The sequence below is a fragment of the Thermothelomyces heterothallicus genome (genome assembly GCF_042370625.1).
Source record: "Thermothelomyces heterothallicus CBS 202.75 unplaced genomic scaffold P884_scaffold_14, whole genome shotgun sequence".
In the NCBI taxonomy this organism is placed as follows: Eukaryota; Fungi; Ascomycota; class Sordariomycetes; order Sordariales; family Chaetomiaceae; genus Thermothelomyces; species Thermothelomyces heterothallicus.
Genome location: NW_027192575.1, coordinates 525,927 through 547,544, shown reverse-complemented (window position 1 = coordinate 547,544; position 21,618 = coordinate 525,927). Strand labels below are relative to the sequence as shown.

Genomic DNA, 21,618 nt, shown 5'->3' with positions numbered 1-21,618 from the left:
CGCCCAGCATCTTTCGGCACGACCTCGTCCCCCTAGCAATGGACTCGACACCGGCAAAGCGGAGGAAGCTTGACCACTCGCAAGATGATGCCGAGGTCCTCTTGCAATCCGCAGCCTCAACCGGGATCTCTCGGTCTAGGGCCTTTATTCTCGAGACAGAAGAGCTGCTAGATTCGGTGCGCTTGGATTACGAAACCGCTCTGGATGGCGCCGACAATCTCTTGCACCGGATTAAAGGCACGATTGAGGGCATTAAACCCCATGAGGCGCTCCCGGTACGAGAAGGAACTCTGCCACGAACAGGGCTCAATTGCTAACTGGCACCAGATCGCTCAAGCAGCGTCCAAGCTTGAGAAGACAACCAAGATTAAAGTTCCCTTCCCAGACCCGCAGCCGCAGGAGAATTCCAACTACAAGGTTGCATTTGCCAAACCAGCACAATTCAATGTTGTCGGTAGCTATGTCTCCAAGACGATGATCAAGACGCAAAAGGACCACGGCGTCGATATGGTGATCGTCATCCCTAAGGAGATCCTGCAAGAGAAGGATTATCTTGACCTGCGTTACTTCTACAAGCGGGCGTACTATCTGGCTGTCGTTGCCTCTTCGCTGCGGAAGGAATTTGGGAGCGAGGCCCAGTTGTCCTACGAATATCTCAACGGCAACCCTCTGTGCCCCGTTCTCGCCATCCAGCCAAACGTCTCGAAAGAAGCAGAATTGGAGACGTCGGGAAAAGGGAGGGTCTTGGATTTCAGGATACGGATTCTACCTTGCGCGCCAGACGGCTTCTTCCCAACAGCAAAACTCCATCTGGGGGCCACGCTCGTTCGCAAGAACCGCGATGGTGAATCGAATATTTCTGAACCCACGTCGTTTTACAATTCGACACTCGTTGCCGAGAGCTGCTTTCTGCCATACCTCAAAGTCCTCCGGCAAGCGGAAAAGAAATGCGCAGCCTTCAAGAACGCCTGCATTTTAGGCCGTATCTGGCTACAACAAAGAGGTTTCGGCGGGGACATTTCGCAGGGTGGATTTGGCCACTTTGAATGGGCGGTTCTACTAGCCCTCCTCCTTCAAGGTGGTGAGGCCAAAGCTCTGTCTCCCTCGCTCAGCGCCACCCAACTATTCAAGGCCCTCGTCCAGTTCTTGTCGGTGACCAACTTCGCCGAGAAACCTTGCGTCTTTGGCCCCGGGAAACCGGATTTGGAATCTTACTGTGAAGCCACCCCAATCCTCTACGATTCTGCTAGGCAACTCAACATTGCGTTCAAAATGGGTCCTTGGTCGGCTGCTTTGCTTCATCAACACGCGAAATGGACGAGAAGCTTGCTTGCTAACAGCTCGGTGGACCAATTCAATCCGACCTTCATTCTTAAGGCGGACATCCCATTACACAGCTTCGACCTGATTGCGCGTCTGAAGATCGACGAGGCACCAGCAGACACAGGTGCGGACTCGCGGGGGCCAGCTTGGCAAGTCAGCAACAAGGCTTATCAGATCCTGAAACGGGCCCTGTTCGACAAGGAGATGGGGCAAAGAGCCCGCTTAATCCACATGCAAGTTCCGGCTTGCCACCGGTCATGGCCCCTGACTGAGGGACTCGGGTCGCAGGTCACATCACCAGTGGAGATAAGAATACTTTTTGACCCCATCAACATGGCGCGGACCGTTGACCGCGGCCCGTCTGCTGGACCAAGCGCCGAAGAAAAGAAGGCGTGCGAGAACTTCCGTAAGTTCTGGGGTGATAAATCCGAGCTCAGACGCTTTGAGCGTGACTCCATCCGGGAAACGCTCATTTGGACCTCGACCACGCCTTTCGGTATCTGCGAGGAGATCATTCGGTACATCCTCGGTCGGCACCTGCGTATTGGACACCTCCATGAGGAGATAAGTGTCTATGGCGACCGGCTTCCTGCCTTGTTATCCCTGAAGCCCGCCGACACAGCTTCGTTTGATGTGGCCAAGAAGGCATTCGGTGCCTTTGAACGCGATATTCGGGATCTGGATGAATTGCCTCTCCGCGTCAGGCAGGTCGCCCCCATCTGCCCGGAACTCCGGCAGGCGTCTGTCAAGACTCCAACATTTGGATCGTCAAAATCGGGCCCTCGGCCACTGGAATGCGTCATCTCATTCGAGGCGTCGGGCAAATGGCCCGACAGCCTTGTTGCCATCCAGCGGACAAAGATCGCTTTTCTCCTGATGATCGGCAGCCTCCTAGAGAGCAGCAAGCCCGGCGAGCTCAAGACGCACGTTGGGCTTGAGAACGCCAAGTATGAAACTGGGAATCTTGCCTTTCTAGACGTTATTTACGAATCTGGACCCTCCTTCCGTCTTCGGATACACAGCGATCTGGAGGAGTCGCTGCTAGAACGTCAGGTCAAGGATAAAACATCGGAGCAGTACCTTAGACAGCGGGCCACGACACTCCTCGCGACATTCAGGCGGCTATACACCAACCTACCTCTGCACAACCAATACATCTCCACTTGCGCCACGCGCTTCCCGGCCTTGTCACCGACGATTCGTCTCGTCAAACACTGGTTTAACGTCCACAAGCTGTCATGCCACTTTACCGAGGAGTTCATCGAACTCGCCGTTCTCCACGTCTTCCTCTCCCCATACCCTTGGGACGCTCCCTCGAGCATCAACACTGGTTTCATGCGAACCTTGTTATTCCTTTCCCATTGGGATTGGCGCTCAGAGCCCCTAGTGGTCGACACGAGCGGTGAGATGACGGCATCAGAAAGGGCATCGATCTCGACCCGCCTTGAAGCGTGGCGTAAGATTGACCCCAATATGAACCACACCGTTCTCCTTGTAGCCACCTCCCAGGAGCCAAGCGGGGTCGCGTGGACGACAGCAGATGGCCAAGCGAAGCCATCAAAAGTGGTTGCCGCACGGATGACGTCCCTCGCTAAGAGCGCCTCCCGTTTGATCAGGGAGCAGGGTGTGGAACTCGACCATCGGCGGTTGTTTGTGCCTTCGCTTAAGGAGTACGATGTCCTCATCCACCTGAACAGCAAGGCGTTCAAGAGCACGCTAAAGACGTATGCCAACATCGATGCCGAAGAGGAAGAGGAAGTCGCCCGGCCCAAATTCAAGAATCTTGACGAGCGGACTGGACAGGAGCCACTGCCTTTGGCGCAGCATCCTGCGGATCTGTTCTTGGAGCACCTCAATGCAACATACGGAGGACCACTCGTTTTCTTCCGTGGTAGTGTGGAGGACAACACCATCGGGGCGATCTGGAACCCACAGATGCAAAGGCGGAGTTTCAGGATTAACCTGCCGACTTCCTACAAGCCTGTAGCACCAGGGAAGAAACGATCCAAGAGCGACGAACACGAAGATGAGGAGGAGGCGGACTTAGTAGATGTCAACAAAGAGGCGATCTTATCAGAGATTGCGAGAATCGGGGCGGATTTGGTGGAAAAGATCGAGGTGAAAAGTGCATCATAATGAGCTGCCTTCGATGAGTGTACACTGAATAGAACAATCTCGGGGAAACCACCACGGAATTGCTTGGTGAACCACGTCAATTTGATCATCATACGCGAATCCCATAACACAAAATGCGGACCGTCTAGGGTATGAACTCAGCTCTCCAAACCCTCCTATCCCATACCAAAGATACTCCGGTTAGTATCCTCATATGACGACGTCGATGTGCTTCGCTCTCGCCTCTTTTTTGGTGGTGACCGACTAATGCACCATAGCCTCCGGCTGCTTGTGTACCGCAGGCTCGGGCCGGTCAACATCCATCTCATCTCCCTCATCTCCCTCAACGCCTTCAGCGCCCTCAGCGCCCTCGCCGCCCTCTTGATCGATGCCATCGTCCTCCTCCAAGATCTCTTCCTCGCTCTCGCCCTCAATGTCGACACTACCCTCGTCCGACAGGTCCTCTTCGTAGACAACACCGTCGGGTCCCTCTACGCCGTCCATCTGCGCGTCCTCACTGCCGTCGAGAGCTTCGGCCTCTTCTTCTTCGGCAAGCTCGTCGGCGCCGTACTCCTCTTCATCGGCGACGAGATCAGCCTCAGGCTGCTCCGGAGGGAACTCGGGAGGCGCCGAAGCTTCGGAATCCCTGTGAGGCCATCGTTAGCTTCTGTAACATCAAGGGGAGGGTTTGGGGGGAACAAGAGAATGCGTCTAGCAGCATACGTACCACTTGATAGCAAACCTCGTGACGCGTGGCTTGTTCGCGAGCACGTTGCGGCGAATCTTGTCGATCTCGGGCTTAGCGGGCGGGTTGTTGCGCAGCTCCTCGCTTTCGTATTCGTTGTTGACGTAGTAGCCGACGCGTACAAACTCGCGGCCGTCGTAGGCGCACGTCAGTAGGATCACCGTCACGCCGAGCAGCTCATCGATCGGGATGCGCTTCGTGTCAGGCGGATCCGCCTCGAAGACGAACTTATTGATGCCGACGGGGATCGGCCCGACCAGCAGCGAATCCAGCTCCTGGTCGTACTGGTCCGACTGCGCCGAGCCGACATACGTGAGTTTCCACTCGAGATCTGCCACGGGGGAGGGTTAAGTTAGTTGATCGGGCGTGTTGCGATAAGGCGAAGGAAACCCAAACGCACCCTTCTGCAGTGACTCCAAGCACTCAAAGGTGATTTCGAACTCGTACTTGTCGGTAAACTTGGCGGGGTTGTTGATCACGTTAACCCCGAGAAGGGAGACGACAGACATCTTGGCGATAAGCGGTCGTGATAATAGCGCGCAAGTGAAAGAAAAACCCGTGAAGCTGTTCCTCTGCAGAGACGGAAAACTAGTCTCGAGACACGAGTTTGGGCCGATCGAGGCGCGAGGTGGTTGCAGCCAGGGAGAAGCGGTGTCTGAGGAAAGCGCTAGGGGAAGTAGCCGTGTTTTTGTTTTGGCCGCCTTCTCACTCAAATATGGGACTCGGCGCTTTGAGGGGTCGCTGGCAAGGTGGGCTGCACACTTCGGGGGGCCCTTCGGTCGAGGAGCAGTCGCGTTGCAGGGGTCAGGTCGCGTAAATTGGGCGCAGCCCAGAACGCGTCAATGGGTTGTGTATGAGGAGCAGGGTGGCGTCCAGCCCCATTTGTGCCACACCATAGTGGGTCCGCCAGCTTCCCAGGAAAGAGCTCCAACCAGCGGTGGCTCCGGCCTCGTTTTTTTCCAGGCGCGAACCTGCTGCCGGTCGAGAGAACAGCAGAGCACAGCACAATAGCATCGCCGGCCATTGAGTAGGCTCATGCAATAGTGAATAGCATCTCCCGCAATCAGCGCGCGGTTGCAATCGTCGCGATTACTACTTGATTTCATTGTGTGTTCGCGTCTTTATTCAAGCACAGCATGCAGTCGTTGCGTTTCCTTCCCACCCTTGACTGAAAGCAGTGTTCCGCCATCTCGAGCGAGACTGGAGCCCTTGAGAGAATCCGTTACGCCTATCTCTACAACCAAACCTCGGTTCCCCCCACAATCCAATCCACGGCGCCGACACGTTACCAGATCGCGATACCCAAGCCTCTCGCTCCACGCCGACGCAAACTCCAGTCGACACTGCAGTCGCTGACACTCGCCGCACCCCAACGCCGCTCCGCTGTCTTGACATTGTTGTCCTGATACATCGCTCTGCCTCCGACGAAAAGCGGACGTTCAACCGCGGCACTCCCTTGCGTCTGCGACCTGACCATTCTCCCTCCCAGGAGCACATCAGTCTGCCCCAGGCAATGGCTGAATACGATCCCGCTCACCAGGGCGCCTCGTGGAATGAGAATGGGGGCTATGAGGTGACAGTTGGCAACACTCAGGAGAATAATCCGCAGCATAGCACCGATCAAGATCAAGCAGAGTATTCCGTTGATTCGGCCCATCATGATCCAGGTGACGTCCCATCTCCTGGTGGTGCCACCGACGATGTGGGTGACTACGATCCCGAGTCAGTCACAGCTGAACCGGCTCCTGCTGCGGCGCCTCAGGTGTCTGCGAGCCCCTCAGCATCTACCGCGCCCCCCCAGCGTGCCGCTAAGCAAAAGCCGCGGACGGCAGGAGGCTTCCTAGTGGGAGACTCCGATTCTGAAGATGATAATGAGGCACCGGTTCCTGCATCGAGTGGTCATGTCCCCGACGCCGCATCACAGTCTTCTGTCCCACATGCTTCTCTTCAGCAGCATCCCATTGCTGCCAAACAGGCTACTGCCGCCTCGTCCACTGCAGATCCTGCCCCTCAGGTGAATGCTCCTCCTACCAATCAGCAGGAGAATGGAAACACCAGCGCTACAATCTCGGCCGCGGCTGGCCCAGCCACTGTTGACAAGATCGCCCAACTGGAGGAACGGGTCCGGGACGACCCCCGGGGTGCCATGGATGCCTGGCTCTCGCTGATCGCCGAATACCGGTCCAAGAACGACATTGAAAAGTCGAGACTGATCTATGACCGCTTCCTCGCTGTCGTCCCCCAAGCCGTAAGTCGATGCGCCCAATATTGAGGACGTTGCAATTAGCTGATGTCGTTGAAACAGGCCGATATCTGGGCGGAATATCTCACAATGGAGCTCGACATGAATAACTTTCCAGAGGCCGAGCTTATCTTCAATAGGTCGCTCATGTCAACACCAAATGTTAATCTGTGGACCAAGTATCTGGACTACATCCGTCGGAGAAACGACCTCAATGATAGCACCGGCAATGCTCGCCAGACTGTCTCCCGCGCCTATGAATTCGTGATTGACAACATTGGCCTGGACAAGGATTCTGGCAAGATATGGGCCGAGTACATCCAGTTCCTCAAATTTGGACCCGGCACAGTCGGGGGAAGCCAGTGGCAAGACCAGCAGAAGATGGACCAGCTACGCAAGGCGTACCAGCGGGCGATTTGTGTGCCGATTAGCAACGTCAATACCCTGTGGAAGGAATACGACCAGTTCGAGATGGGGCTCAACAAACTGACCGGCCGCAAGTACTTGGCCGAGAAGTCGGCATCGTACATGTCCGCCAAGAGCGCGTACACGGCCCTCGAGAACATCACTCGGGGCCTGCAACGCACTACTCTCCCCCGCCTCCCGCCCGCTCCCGGCTTTGACGGCGATCAGGAGTACATGGAGCAGGTCGAGATCTGGAAGAAGTGGATCGCCTGGGAGAAGTCGGACCCTCTCGATCTCAAGGACGACAAGGAGCAACCGGGTCTCTACCAAAAGCGGATTCTTTATGTCTATAACCAGGCTCTCATGGCCCTCCGGTTCTGGCCCGAGATGTGGGTTGATGCCGCTCAATGGTGCTTCGACAATAACATCACGTCCAAGGACGGGAGCCCCACCGGACTCGACTTCCTCACCAGGGGTATTGAGGCAAACCCCGAAAGTGTTCTGCTCGCTCTGAAGCATGCCGACTACATCGAGTCCACCTATCCAATCGAGGAGACCGACGAGTCAAAGATTGCTCGCGGCAAGGCCGTTCGCGCTCCCTACGACAAAGTCTTGGACACGCTCTATGGCATCATCAAGCGCCTCAAGGAACGCGAGGCCGCGGAAATTGCCCGCATCGAAGAGGCTGCCAAGTCGGCTGGCGAAAACACCACCAACAACAAGTCTGACGAGGATGACGAGGATGAGGATGACGCCGGATCCTCGGACAAGGCCTCGAAGAATAGCAAGGTAAACGACCAACTTCGAGCTATCAAGCAGGGGTTCGCTGCGCAGACTCAGCTGCTCTCACGGACCATTTCCTTTGTCTGGATCGCCTTGATTCGCGCGATGCGCCGTATCCAGGGCAAGGGAAAGCCCAACACGGAGCTAGGCGGCATGCGGCAGGCTTTCCAAGATGCCCGCCATCGTGGCCGTCTTACCAGCGACGTATATGCTGCAGTTGCCCAACTTGAGTGGACCATCTACAAGGACCCGGCGGGAGGCAAAATCTTTGACCGAGGTGCCAAACTGTTTCCCGAAGATGAGAATTTCGCATTGGAGAACATCAAGTACCTCCATTCCCGTGATGACACCACCAGTAAGCAACCCACTTATGTGCTGCACTTGATCGATTCCTGACTTGCCTAGATGCTCGCGTGCTGTTCGAAACTGTAGTCAACCGCCTGACCCAGAAGCCTGAGCTTGTGCATAAGGCGAAACCTCTCTATGCCTACTTTCACAAGTATGAATCGCAGTTCGGAGAGCTGTCTCAGATCGCGAAGTTGGAGAAGCGCATGGCAGAGCTCTTCCCCGAGGACCCGAAGCTGGCTCACTTCAGTGCGCGGTATTCGACCGACAAGTTCGACCCGATCGCCGCTCGGATCATTGTGTCGCCCATGACGCAACTCAGGCCCAAACAGTTGATACCTTCGATCGAGAAAGGCGCCTCCGCTCAGGACTCCCCTCGTCCACCGCCTCTCGCATCGCGCGCGAGTCCCGCGCCTCACACATTACCTGCGACAAATTCCCCAAAGCGACCTTTGCCCGCTGACGATTTCGAAGAGCCCCCACGCAAGATTCAGCGCAACGATTTCAGCGAGTTCCAGCGCGGCGCGTCGCCGCTTAAAGGTGCTGCCGGCCGCCGCCTGGACCAGCAGCGCCGTCTGCAGGGCCAAGGCGCTGCCTCATATGCCGCTGCGCCAGCTCCGATTGCTCGTGACATCACCTTCCTCCTGAGCCAGATCCCTCGGGCGGACCTCTACGACTTTCAACGCTTCAACCCTGCAAAGATGACCAACCTCCTGCGAGACACTCCGATCCCCGAGTATACGGCTTGGAAGAGCATGCGTCAATCGTCGGAGCATGCCGGTCAGTATGGTGGCTACCAGAGCCGCGACTCGCCTGCTCCGGTCGGTCGACCTCATAGCCCCTACGTCGGAGGAGACGGAGGCCGCGGGCGCATGCCGCCCGCGTCCGCCGTCCCCTACAGACAGGGCTCTAACCGACCCGGGTCTAGCGGTTCATACGAACCACCACCAGCTGTATACGCCCAAGGCCACCCTCCCCTTCCCCCTCAGGCAGGGTATGCGCCTCCGCCACCCGTTCAATACGATGGTGCAGCCGGGGCTGCTTGGCCGCCTTACCCGCCTCCGCCTGCCGCGCAACAGGGTTATGGTGGTCCTCCGCCGCCTCACTTGTATGGCCAAGCTCCGCCGCCCCCAGCTCAGGGAGGTTATCCGCGGTATCCGCCTCATCCTTACTAGGAGTATCCGCCTCACCCTAACTAGGAGTACCCGCCGCATCCATATTAGCCGGCCAGGATGCAGTGTCTTCGTCCATACGAAGTTCATGGAGACGGCCTGCGTCTGGGGTGGGACCGTTATACCTTCTGTTGGATTCGGGCTGACGCAGAAAAGAGGGAGGGGGGATCTTGCTTCTCCGAGTTCAGCCGGGCTGGGCTGTTTGTCCTGCGGCTATCGTCACTGCTGCCCCTCGTAACCACGAATGAAGGGGGGCCAGTGGAGATAGTAACTTTAATCATGTATATATCAGGGGTCATCGGCTATCTGTTGGCCCTCTTACTGGCAGTTTGGTGCATCCGGCGCTGAGTATGATGGTCTTCGGGGTAACTACTCTGCTGGTTTCCACTTCCGAGCACGGGAAAGCGCCCATTGGTAAAGGAATGATTCAACTATCATGATTCGAAATAGCTGCTGATAGGACTGCAAGACAACAAACGAATGGTTTCACATGCGTCTTCCCGGGCACAGTCTCCCCTCACTATCGTGCTAGAATCCGTGATTGACTGACCGAGCACAGATGTAAATTAATATTATACAGTACGTCGATGCCCACAAACAGGCTTATATTGCGCAGGTGCAGGTAGACGGATACACGAATGTACCTACGTAAGGACGTGTAGTGTATCGTAAAGAACAGGGCAAGGCCAATGTTGAGTCCAGATAATGTGGAGATGAGTAGGTATCCATCCCTCTCTGTTTGCTCCTCCCTGATTCTTTTGAGCACGTCCCGCGAAGACTTATCAAAGTCTGCACAATTGGCATCGTCGGCACTTGGCAGTGCTTCTGGTAATCACGCACAGGTAGGTGTAATAGTATGCCAAGTAAGACACTATTTAGTTGTAGTCCCGTAGAGATTTTCCAAGGGAAGTTGTTGAGCTGAGATCAGCCTTGCCTGGGCATGATAGAGACAATTTGATTTTACCATGTCTCTTCTGATCCGAGTTAGACCCTGGCAGCTCAGCCAACTGAGAATGCATCGCTTTGACTTCCTAGGCTCGTGAACTTCATGTTGTGTATCATCCCCGTGAAGATATCGGTTCATTCGTGATTCTTTATCCTGACAGGAGTGGTTCTCTACCTTCAGTGCCCATTGAACAGCCCGCCAGTGACCGGGCTTCCAGTCATTTTCTACGGCTATGAATGCTTTGATGGGGTACTTATCGAAAGTTCTCCCCTTCTCCCTCCTCTTCTTCTCTTGTCTTCTTCCAACTCGTCAACCTTGCAGCTCGAACCACCTACAGGTATCTCGAGCCTAGATGCTTTCCTCTTCACTTGCGCAACCGTCAACAAATCCTCGACTTTATCACAGTCGTAAAGTAAGCACTCGAGTTCCGTGGTTTTGCCCGCTTGCCGTTTCGACTTATACCGTCTCCACTGCAACGAGAAATCGCGAGTCACTGCCGTCGGTGGTTTCTCGGAGGCTGTTCTTTCTTCCTTCCACTGCCTTCCTTCCTGATTATCGTTTGGGGGATCATAAAAGCGAAGCAAATACGAATATTCCTTCCTCAGTCTCATTAAGACCGCAAACCCTGACACGGTCAAGCCCAGAACTCTGGCTTGACAAACAATCGCTTCAGTTTTACCAGTACTACACCCACTAGACCCACGGGACACCCGGGGTCTTCGGAAGCCGTTCTCTGCCTGCACTATCCAAAGTTAGTTCCTGCATTCTTCATTTCAGAGAAGGTGACCCTCTAAGTCTAGCTCCGAGTATGATTCTTCCCCACTTGTTCTACCTTGTTCCTCTCCTCCCTCTCTTTTTTCCTCCTTCCAGATCCAGAACGTCGCCCGCTTCCTTCAGATCTCTCTTGATCAAACCTCATGCACCCTGGGCAACTCAAGTACTCTTATCCTCTCACACCGCTCTTACTGACGAAAAGAAGAGCCCCTAATCTGTTTTCGTAGCCGCGGAGCTTCTCGTCTGGTAGATGACCTCTTTTTGCTCCTTATGGTTCCCCGACCTGCTAAAGAAATTCTAACCATTGACTCACAGTTCGTCAATACGAAACTGAGAGCAGACCTCGATTGGTATGTCACGATTTCCCTCTATCATCTATAATTTTCAGCCCACGCTCCAGTCGATGCCGGTTTCCTGATTTGAGTAATACTCCATCGCTCGAGGTACTTATTCTGAGCAACTGGTCCGCTTATGCTCTCATATCCTAAACAACCTTCGTACAGGCTTGATCGACCACTATCTCTCCGACTTGAATTACCTCGAAGCAACACTCAACTTCAGAAGCTGTGCTAACTGGAACAATCCAGTCCTCTGCAAGGATATACCCATCTCTTCCACGAGCAAATCGGTAAGTCCGGACGCCTTTACCTTCTTTCTGTCGTTCCTTCCTCTCTTCACCTGTGTCGCCGCTTCCTAGAGTTGCCTGCCCACTTGCGCAAGCACCAACACTTTCATGGCCTTTCGTATTTACTCCTAGCTTCACACTACATCCCATTCTTCCGCCTGCAAACCAACGGAAGTTTTCCATCTTTCCCTTCGCCACTCTCAAACCCCCCTCCCCACCCTCCCATCAGCGTCGCTACCTTGCCCTTCCTCAACCTTCAACTCTTCCTTTCCCCGCTCCTTCATCCAAGCGCGAAGTTCTTAGCGAGCCGATTAATCTCGCAAAGCCTAGTATGGATCACTCTTCTCCTTTGCCACTTTCCGCTTCCGATCTAATTCTCCCAGACAATATCCCCCCCTCTGTAATCCTCAGGTTTGACGCTGACGCTTTTTGACGAGCAGCTCTCGTTCCAGATCATCTACGACTAGAGTAAGTTGCCGTCTAGAGTCCTCGTTATCTTCCTGTTATCGTTAGGCCCTTTTCTCTTCCAGCTTGGTCGATCGTGAGAAGCCACGTTCATTTCCCTCATCCCCGGAAACCAAACAGTCGCAATCAGCCAGCTCATCACCCTTATCTAGCAGTCATTTTCGACCCTGGCTAGCTGCCACCATGGCTAGCAACAAGCAGCGCCATGTTCTGGCGATTCCCGAGGGGATCAACAAGCGATGTGATCTGCCGCCCGAGGCGTACTTGGTAAGTTTCCTGTTTCAGTTTTCCAGTCACTCGATGCTTATCTAGTCTTTAGAATCCCGACAAGGTCAACACTCCTTTTGCTGTCCGTCGTGGTTATAACACCTCCGGTCAGAACATCAACGTTTGCGCGAATCAGTTCCGCATCCAGAACGTCACTGGCAGAGACGTTTACCAGTACGACGTATGTATCTCGGAAAGGTGAACCAAACATCACAAGAAATGCACCGCTAACAGTTAGCTAGGTTGCGATTATTCCGGAGCCCAAGGGTGCCATCGTGTACAAAAAGACCTGGAACACGAAGGCAGTTCAGGGCAAGCTGGCTCAGACCAAATCCCCCTGGCTTTACGACAATCGAAAGCTTGCTTGGTGAGTGCCTAGACTTGCAGGATCTTGAATTTGTCGAGGGAAATGGCCAACGTGTATCCACAGGTCAACGAGCAATATCCCGGGCTTCAAGTTGGAAGTTGATCTTGGCCTGGATGAAGGCCGACCCGGCCGCACAAACAACATCGTCACCCTTGAGGTCAAACAGACATGCAAGGTCCGCTTGGAAGCTCTGAAGGGTTATTTGGAGAAGAAAATCGGCTGGGACAACACGGTTCTGGAGTGCATGAGTAAGTGGCAGACTTCCTCGTATGAACGTTCTCCTTTACATTTCTGACATTTTAGGCTTTCTTGATCATGTTCTCCGTCAAGGCCCCTCAGAGCGCATGCACTTAATCAAGCGCACGCTCGTCAACGAATACTCAGAGACCAAGCGCCTCAATTCAGTAACTGAGGCCATTAAGGGCATCTATTCTGCGATCCGCTTGAACGACGTATGTGTTTTCGTCTTTAGACTTATCTTGGCCACGCTAACCACGCTGTAGTCCTTGAGTTCTGGCGGCATTGGGCTCGGAATCAACGTCGACGTTGCCAATCAGACCTTTTGGGTTGGCCAGAAGTTCGAGATGCTGGCACGTAACTTTCTGAGTTGCATGGACCGGAAGTGGGAGAACCGTGAGTCCCCCAGAGCATGCTTTGAAGTTGTGATCTTTATCCATGGCCAAGGAGCTCACATCCCCCAGTCGATTATGAGGGTCTGCGAAAGGCACTTATGCCAGTGAAGATTCCCGGGAAGAACGGTGACGCTCCGACCTGGGGCATGTCCGAGGCTTTCAAAGCGCTCCGTCGTTTGGCAAACATCCGCTTCGTGGTAAACCATCGCGGCTCATCTGGTCCCCCAAAGCAGTACAAGGTCAAGGGCATCTTATTCAACCCGAAGTATGGCGAATTCGGTGCCAATGCAAAGGCTGTAACTTTCGACAAGAAGATGCCGGACGGCTCCGTGAGGACCTATAGCGTCGCGGACTTCTTCATGCGACAGTACAAGACAAAGATTCAGCATTGGTACTTGCCTCTTGTTGAGTCGACAAATGCCGGACTCTTCCCCATGGAGGTTTGCGAGGTCCATCGCTTCAACCCTTATCCATTCAAATTGGACCCCAACCAGGTAGGCCTGATACAGCCAGTGTTGGCCACAACTGGAAGCTCACAAGATACTGCAGACATCAGAGATGATCAAATTCGCAGTGCAGCGGCCTCCACAGCGCCAGGCGCAGATCATGAAAATGGTGCAGAATCTGGAGTGGGACAAGGATCGATATCTCTCCCACTTCGGCATCAAGATCAATCCGGCCATGACCAAGATTCCCGCAAAACTCCTTCCCAATCCGATCATTCAATATGGCAACAAGCCTGTCGACCCTAAGATGACAGGTCGCTGGGACCTTCGCGGCATAAGGTTTGCTGTTCCCAACCCACAGCCGCTTGTCTCCTGGGCATTGGTCATCATCGACAACTGTGTCGACAAGCCGTGTGCCGAAAACTTTGCCAAAACTTTCAGGAACGTCTACGCCAGCCATGGAGGTAGGATTGCGAACGATCCGATCATCCTGGCGCCCCCCAGGGGTACACCGCTCGAGGGCGTTGTTGGGGCTGCCTACGAGAAGTGCGGCACCAACTTCAAGGCTGATCCCCAACTCATGTTCTACATTTTGAGGGACAAGGCGGCAATCATATATGACCGACTCAAGGCGGCGAACGACTGCCAAGTGGCATGCCTGTCACAGATGGTACAGGCTCAGCACGTCCGAAAGGCGGCCCCCCAGTACTGTTCGAACGTCTGCATGAAGGTGAACGCAAAGCTGGGCGGACAGACCTCTAGGCTCGCCGTCAAAGCCAATCAGAAACCCTTGATCAACATTCCGACCATGATGATTGGTGTGGATATCTCCCACGGCAGCACGGCCGCTGGGAATGTCTCTACGGCCGCCATGTGCGTGTCGATGGACCGAGACACCGCAATCTATGATGCTGCTGTGCAGACCAATGGCCGGGGTGTCGAGATCCTGCAGCCCCACAACATGCACTCGATGCTCGGCCCGCTGGTTACCAAATGGCGGAAGAAGTTCAACACGGCTCCGCAGCACGTCTTTTACCTACGTGACGGCGTCTCAGAGGGACAGTTTGCCCATGTCATGGAATTTGAGATTGAGGAGCTGAAGAAGGTTTTCAAGGAGTCCATTGGCGTCATTCCCAAGGTTACCGTCATTATCGCGACCAAGCGCCACCATATTCGCTTCTTTCCGGAGCGGGGCGACAAGAACGGCAACTGCTTGCCTGGTACGCTTGTGGAGCGGGAAGTCACTCACCCGTTTCATTACGACTTCTACCTGTGCTCCCACGTAGCCATCCAGGGAACCGCCCGCCCGGTGCACTACAACGTGATTCACGACGAGTGCGGCTTGAAGCCTGATGACCTGCAGCGCATCTTGTACCATCAGTGCTACCAGTATTGCCGCTCCACCACGCCGGTCTCTATACATCCTGCGGTCTACTACGCACACTTGGCTGGGACTCGCGCTCGCCATCATGAGAACAAGTCGGCCAATGCTGAGCCGATGATGGTGGATAGCAGGCATTTGGTATTGACCCGCCCAGGCCCAATGTCAAAGAGCGATAGCAGGACGGTTACCTCGCGCTCCGAGGATGATGTGGTTCCTCCCCCACTTCTGAAGGTTGGATGCGGCTCGAAAGCTCGTCCTTCTGCCATCAGGACTTTTGAAAACACCATGTGGTGGGTCTGAGGAGCCCCTACGGAGTCTATGCAGCAAGGGTTGGCGTGCTCATGCGAAGGATTTGAGGGATTGAGGAGGATGACTGATGATAACACGGTCTCTTGGCAGGCTGCGGATGGATGTTGTTTTGTTCTGCAGTGATGTATTCTAAGCTTGGCGGTGCCAGTTTCGAGGGCCTGAAGGCAGCGTGGCAATGCCCAGCACCATCCTGAGGGCCCGAAGATGCTAAGCACATGAGTCCAGAGCGCAAAACAGATAGCAAACCCTCGTTGATTTACCATGACTCGTTCTCCCAATAATAGCACAAACCTAAGCTGCCATGTGAATCTGGGTGTTCCGAGACGCAAAAGAGGCTCGGGATTCGGGAACTGAGAGCGAAACTGGAGCTGGCCAAAAGACGTCTGGGCCGGGACAGTGCACTAATGGATTCATATACGTATTGTATGTATGTATGTGCATACGCCTCGGCGGCCACGCGAGCAGTTTCTTTGTCAGTTTCTGACGCTATTTTGCCGTCTCGCAGTTGCCTCGTGGACTCAGCAAAATCACTCTGTAAACACGCTGCATATTGTCGACTGTAGACGGGCACATCGGCGGGGAAATTGGGGAGCGAAGTAATTATTCAGAACAGCTAAACAAATCGGCCAAGCTCAATCAATCAAAACAATCTAGGTGCCATCATGGATGGACGAGATTTGGAATGCGTATAACTTTAAGAGCTTATCTTCACAAATTGGAAGATGTTGACATGCCCCTGATGAGATGATGCGCTGCCGAGCAACGGGGGCATCGGAGCGCACGGACAGTTTTCCGCAGCACTCGAGCAGGAGAGGCTCGCCGAGCCGGGATCCGGCACCCGGGGTGTGGGCGAACCATGCCGCTGCAGCACGCAAGACCTGCTGTGCTTGGTAGTTAGCGCGGGGCGGCAGGGATGCCCAGCCGTTTCACTCCACATGTCAGCAAAACCTCACTGTGTAGTGTACGGATTACTGTAGCGTTATCCTCTGACCAACCTGTCAACATCGCATTTTGGACAAAAAGAAGAAGAAAAAATGGCGGGCTTCTTGCGCGCTAAGCAAGCGGGTGTTCAGAAGGATCTTTCTGCCGGAATTGCACCGGGGGCGTTCAAGCCTGATGAACAGGCGAGATATGGCATCTCTTCCCAGATCAGGTACGTTTTTGGAGACCCTTGTTATGATTTGATCGCGGGGCCCATGTCGTCATGCCTCCCACCCGAGATGCGACGACCACGACAACAACAGCGAGAATGGATAATCACCGCCAACTCTCACTCCCAACATCAACGACTGGCTGACTTTTTTTTTTATTGAAAAAGCTGCCTGACCTACGACCCGACGCAATCCCTCTTGGCCGTCGGCACGACAGCGTCCAAATATGGCCCCGCCCAAATCTACGTCTTTGGCGGCCGCCGCGTCGCACGCACCATCACCCTCCATCAGACCTCGGGTCTCTCGGCGCTGGCATCATCAATAGGGACCTCTGGCGCCGCCGCCCTCCAGCCGCCGCTCTCCGTCCGCTACCTCGCCTTCGTGGCCAACCGCCTGGTCAGCCTCGACAGCCACAACGAGCTGGCCGTGTGGGACCCGGATACCGGCCAGAAGGTGTGCAGGACGACGTACGGGCGCGCGTCGTGCGTGACGACGGATCCGGGCCTGGATTGGGCCTTCGTCGGGTCCGAGAACGGCGGGGACGTGTGGGCCTTTGACCTGGACCGCGGGACGCCCGCCGCCGGGTGGAGGCTGGGCAATCTCTGGAACTCGCCCGAGCGGCCCGGCGCGCGGACGGGCAGGCCTGTCTCCGCCTTCGCGGTCGGGGTGGCCAGCCTGCAGCTGCACCCGAGGGATATCGGCAAGCTGTTGATCGGGTACACCACCGGGGCGGTGATTTACTCGTTCAAGCAGAACGTGGCCACCAAGTTCTTCGAGTATGTCGTCCCCGCGGGCGCTAGGGGCGGGAACGGGATGGGCATGGAGAAGGAGAGGAGGCCGAGGCTGGTGCAGGCTGTCTGGCACCCTTCGGGAACGTTCGTGCTCACGGCGCACGAGGACGGGAGCCTGGTGTTCTGGGACCCCAAGGACGGGAGGCTGGTTGCTGCGCGCTCGATCTACCACACGAGAGTCAACGAACCGGGGGTCAAGGTAGAGAAGCCGACGCCGCTGGTGCCGTTTGGCAAGATTACGTGGTGCTGCAAGCAGAACCCGGACGACACGGCGCTCCTGATCGCGGGCGGGCGGGCGGTGGATGAGGAGGAGAAGGGCCTGACCTTCCTGGAGCTCGGGCCGACCCCGATCTATGCGACGTCGTCGTGGGAGGCGCTGGCGAACCATTTCGAAGGGAAGAGGCGCCTGACGCTGCCGATACCACCCGGGGCTGCCGTGGCGAGCTATTGCTTAGTGCCGCGATCATCGCCCTTCTTTGACGGCGCACAAGACCCGATTGCGATCTTCACCATGCTCACCTCGGGTGAGATCATCACCATGACCTTCCCGTCGGGGTACCCCATCAGCCCGACCAACATGCTGCACCCGAGCATGTCGTTTGTGCATCCCTTCGTGCAGAAGATCGCGGTCAGCACGGTGCCGAGGCAGAAGTGGCTGGCGCTCGTCGAGACGCGCAGTCAGGGAGAACCGTTCCTGCTGGGAGGCGCCCCCGCACCAAAGAGGAGGCGGGCTGGTTGGGACCACCGCAACATCATCCAGGTCGCCCACGCCGACAGTACGATACGGATATGGGACGTTGGCCACGACGACGACATCGAGAACCCGGCTCAGCTGCAGGTGGACGTCGCTCGGGCGCTCGGACGCTTCGAGGATGTCAGCGTCACCGCCCTTTCCATGGCCGACGCCACCGGGGAGTTTGCGGCCGGCACAAGGACGGGCGAGGTGGTCATTTACCGGTGGGGCGGCAACAGGTATTATGGAAGAGACGCGACCAAGCCGCTCGATCCTAACCCCGGCGGTCTGACGGACATCTCGTCGCGCGCGGAGCCGTCGCTGAAGGAGGGCCTGCAGCCATTCGTCCTCTACGAGATGATGCAGGGCCCGGTCAGCGTGGTCACGGTCTCGGACGTGGGGTTCGTTGCCGCGGGCTCGGAAGGCGGCTTCTTCAGCCTCGTCGACTTGCGCGGACCGCGCGTCATCTTCCAGGGCTCGCTAACCCAGTTCATCAAGGAGGACAAGCGGTCCTCATTCCTCAAGGGACATTCCTCCAGAGCATCTGCGACGCTGGAGTTTCCGACGGTCATCGAATTCGGCGTGTTGACTCTGGAAGGTGACGGTTATTCGAGCATTGCCTGCTTTGTAGGGACGAACCTGGGCCACGTGGTGACCTTCAAGATCCTCCCGTCGGGACAGACGTACACAGCGCAGTGTGCTGGCGTGACAAAGTGCGGCGGCGACAAGGTCGTGGGGATCAACCCGCTAAACGTGGATACCGCGCAACCAGCCAGCGCGACGGGGCTCGCAGTAGCCGGTCTGAGGGAAGGGAGGCAAGTGAATGGTGTCTTGGTAGCCGGTAAGTCGCTCCGGTCACTCTCCGCGCTTCCTGAAACGGTTCCGACTGACGAAAAAAAAAAAAAAACACAGTGACACAAACCGAGATCCGCGTCTTCAAGCCAGCGACCTCCAAGGGCGCCTCCAAGTCTTTCGACGATCAGCTCTGCGACGCCGCGCGCGTGACTGAGATCCCGCATGTTGGCGTCGCTCTCGTAGCGGTCTTCAGCGACCGCACGGCGCGCGCCTACACGCTGCCAGGCCTCAAGGAGATCGGCCGTGCCACGCTGTCCATGCTCGACCCGAGCCGCACCATCTCGGCGGTCATCTCGCGCACCGGCGAGGTCTTTGGTTGGACTGGCCCGTCCGAGATCGCCATCCTGTCAGTCTGGGGTACGGGGCAACCGCTGCCGCCGTCCCGGGATACGCTCATCAATCCGGAGCTCGTCCTGCCTCCACGCCCGACAATCAGCAACCTCCAGTGGATCTCGGGCACGCAATACGTCAGCCCGACGGATCTCGACTTGTTGATCGGCGGGGACGACCGGCCGCCGAGCAAGCGGATGATGGCTGCGGCGGCGGCCGAGCGGGGGATGGCGGGCGGCGCCGACAGTGCCGGCACCGGCGCTGGGGGCGCCAGGGCCGGGGCGAGTCAGGAAGGCTGGGGGGAGTATCTGAGTCGGCAGCTGAACGAGCGTGCCGAGAAGCTGACCATTGTGGATGACGCCGTGAATCGGCTGCAAGAGTCCAGTCAAGGATGGGCGGAGGGGGTGAACAACTTTGTCAAGAAGCAGAAGAGGGATCTATTGATTGGCGGGGTGAAGAAATCCTTGTTCTGAGGCTCAAAAAAAAATGCGCGCTGGCTTGGTCCGAGCTACTTATAATGAAGGAAAGGGATAGTTTTGATTTGCTCCTCTGGAGGACTGGTTTCCTTCCTGGACGGAGTGTATATCGAAAGTCTTGCTGTTGGTGTACAGGTTCCCCTCTTCATTCGTCTTTTCTCTCTCGGTTTATTTACGGCTTTCGCTTCCTGGTGGATACCCATGGTGGCATAATTATTATTGAGCACACCGTCCGATATCTCCAGGCTGTCTGTCTCGGAGAAAGTTGGTCGAAGACGCCACCGTGTGGATATTCGAGGGAGTCAACCCACTCTCCTTTGTCGAGACTCCCCCTCTCTGACAGCTCGGGTTAGCTGTTTGCAGAGGCATTCTCAAGTTGAAGACTTATTCCGGGCAGCTCTATACATGGTTCTGAAACCAAGCGGCCATCGCTGTCCGGTAATCAAGTACATCCGTACTTGGTTTTGGCCAAGCCTGGGAGTGGTGGAACAGAAGAGAGCGGGAATGATCGTCCCCGAAATCAAACACTATGGATGAATCACCGCAACTATCCCGATTCGCAAAGCACACGCTCGTTTCACGGCGGGCAGACCGGGTCAAATGCACATCATGATGGAGTAGCCGGTGTCCGGGCTGCGGGAATGAAAGCTACCATCCGTCGTCGGACACACACAAAAAAAAAAAAAAAGCGTCGGGGTCAACCGCCCCGAGCGCCTTTACGACCGCTATTTGAGTGCATACCTAGATACGATACCGGCCCGAGTCCAGCATTCCGAGCAATCCATCCATCACCAACTGCCAATGGCCGGGGGGACATGAAAGATAACCCGGCTCTCTCCCAAGCTCACCATGGCCTACTCCACCAAGGGCGTCGTCCTATCATTGTGCCTCTCCGCCTTGTCCGCGGCGGTCGCAAACGCTGCGGACACCCCTTTCCTCGGCTATCCCTCCCCGTGGGCCGCCGCCTATGCCAAAGCCATCGACTTTGTCTCCAGCCTCACCCTGACGGAGAAGGTCAGCCTCACGACGGGCACGACGGGTCGGCAGGCGGACCGTTCGTTGTATCGGCAACACGGGGGGGGGGGGCGTGCCCCGCCTGGGATTCTCGAGACTCGGGGGCGAGGCGATCGGAGCCGAGTTCAGGGGTAAGGGAATCGATGTGATGCTCGCTCGGGCCGGTGTCGGGCCCTCTGGGCAGGTCGCCAGCAGGGAGCTTCGAAGGTATTGGGAAGGGTTTTGGTTCGTCAGAGGAGTGCTTTGGGGAGGTGGTCTCGCCGAGGCGGTCCTCCTCGAACGCCAACAACCTCCTCCCGCTCTCGAGACCGGCCGGCATCGCCATCATAGGCGAGGACGCGCGCGACCCGCCGGGCGGTCCCAACGCCTGCCCGGACCGTGCCTGCTTCGGCAACGACATCATCGCCATGGGCTACGGCTCCGGCACCGCCGACTTCCCCTACCTCGTCTCCCCGGCCGCCGCCCTGCTCGCCCAGGCCGAGCCCGACAACAGCAACGTCATCTTCGACGCCACAACCCCCAACTGGGACCTCGCCACCATGCAGCAACTGGGAGATCACGGATCGGGCAAAGACTTTCTTTCTTTGTGGGCTCCAACGTGAGGGACATACACATGAATTCGACACTGCCCGCGCCCAGAGGGATGTCATGGAGGCACGGCTGAGCCCATCATTAATGGTATGGACGGACGGCAACACACGGCTCTCCTGAATTCTTGGTATTACAACATCATCATCATCATCAGGTTGGCTGTACATAACAATTCTCCCGCCAACAATCCCAGCCCACCCGGACCAACGAAGCAGCTAGACCCAAAAAAAATAATGACTGCGCACATTTGATTAATAATCTCGTTCGAGTCAGCCGCTCATGTGGATGTATCATCACCCAACTCCTTCCTCCTCCTTTTTCCCCGCACCCCC

At 56.1% G+C, this 21,618-nt stretch overlaps 6 protein-coding genes across 6 annotated transcripts; 5 read left to right on the top strand and 1 right to left on the bottom strand.

Moving 5' to 3' along the window:
• Positions 1–38: 38 nt before the first annotated feature.
• Positions 39–3,478, top strand: P884DRAFT_225644 (Nrap protein; the record flags this gene model as incomplete). Its single annotated transcript, XM_069439624.1, has 2 exons — positions 39–275; positions 328–3,478. The coding sequence occupies 2 exons, from the start codon at positions 39–41 to the stop codon at positions 3,457–3,459; spliced, it is 3,369 nt and encodes a 1,122-aa protein (XP_069296846.1). The 3' UTR covers positions 3,460–3,478.
• Positions 3,479–5,007, bottom strand: P884DRAFT_245196 (ASF1 like histone chaperone-domain-containing protein). Its single transcript, XM_069440415.1, has 3 exons — positions 4,584–5,007; positions 4,166–4,514; positions 3,479–4,084 (listed from the first exon to the last, which is right to left on the bottom strand). The coding sequence occupies exons 1-3, from the start codon at positions 4,690–4,692 to the stop codon at positions 3,703–3,705; spliced, it is 840 nt and encodes a 279-aa protein (XP_069296845.1). The 5' UTR covers positions 4,693–5,007; the 3' UTR covers positions 3,479–3,702.
• A 206-nt stretch (positions 5,008–5,213) lies between these two features.
• Positions 5,214–9,604, top strand: P884DRAFT_330362 (uncharacterized protein). The gene is made up of 3 exons (XM_069445682.1): positions 5,214–6,431; positions 6,489–7,968; positions 8,019–9,604. The coding sequence occupies exons 1-3, from the start codon at positions 5,697–5,699 to the stop codon at positions 9,131–9,133; spliced, it is 3,330 nt and encodes a 1,109-aa protein (XP_069296844.1). The 5' UTR covers positions 5,214–5,696; the 3' UTR covers positions 9,134–9,604.
• A 2,519-nt stretch (positions 9,605–12,123) lies between these two features.
• P884DRAFT_285682 (Piwi domain-containing protein) lies at positions 12,124–15,603 on the top strand (the record flags this gene model as incomplete). The annotated part of the gene is made up of 8 exons (XM_069443781.1): positions 12,124–12,207; positions 12,260–12,388; positions 12,450–12,574; positions 12,638–12,822; positions 12,878–13,026; positions 13,078–13,207; positions 13,276–13,700; positions 13,756–15,603. 8 exons carry the CDS (start codon positions 12,124–12,126, stop codon positions 15,334–15,336), a joined length of 2,808 nt encoding a protein of 935 aa, XP_069296843.1. The 3' UTR covers positions 15,337–15,603.
• Positions 15,604–16,343: 740 nt separating this feature from the next.
• P884DRAFT_225633 (lethal giant larvae like, C-terminal-domain-containing protein) lies at positions 16,344–19,979 on the top strand. Its single transcript, XM_069439623.1, has 3 exons — positions 16,344–16,498; positions 16,664–18,861; positions 18,933–19,979. Exons 1-3 carry the CDS (start codon positions 16,380–16,382, stop codon positions 19,676–19,678), a joined length of 3,063 nt encoding a protein of 1,020 aa, XP_069296842.1. The 5' UTR covers positions 16,344–16,379; the 3' UTR covers positions 19,679–19,979.
• A 551-nt stretch (positions 19,980–20,530) lies between these two features.
• P884DRAFT_300533 (uncharacterized protein) lies at positions 20,531–21,297 on the top strand (the record flags this gene model as incomplete). The annotated part of the gene is made up of 2 exons (XM_069444776.1): positions 20,531–20,735; positions 20,930–21,297. The coding sequence occupies 2 exons, from the start codon at positions 20,531–20,533 to the stop codon at positions 21,295–21,297; spliced, it is 573 nt and encodes a 190-aa protein (XP_069296841.1).
• Between the last annotated feature and the right edge of the window lie 321 nt (positions 21,298–21,618).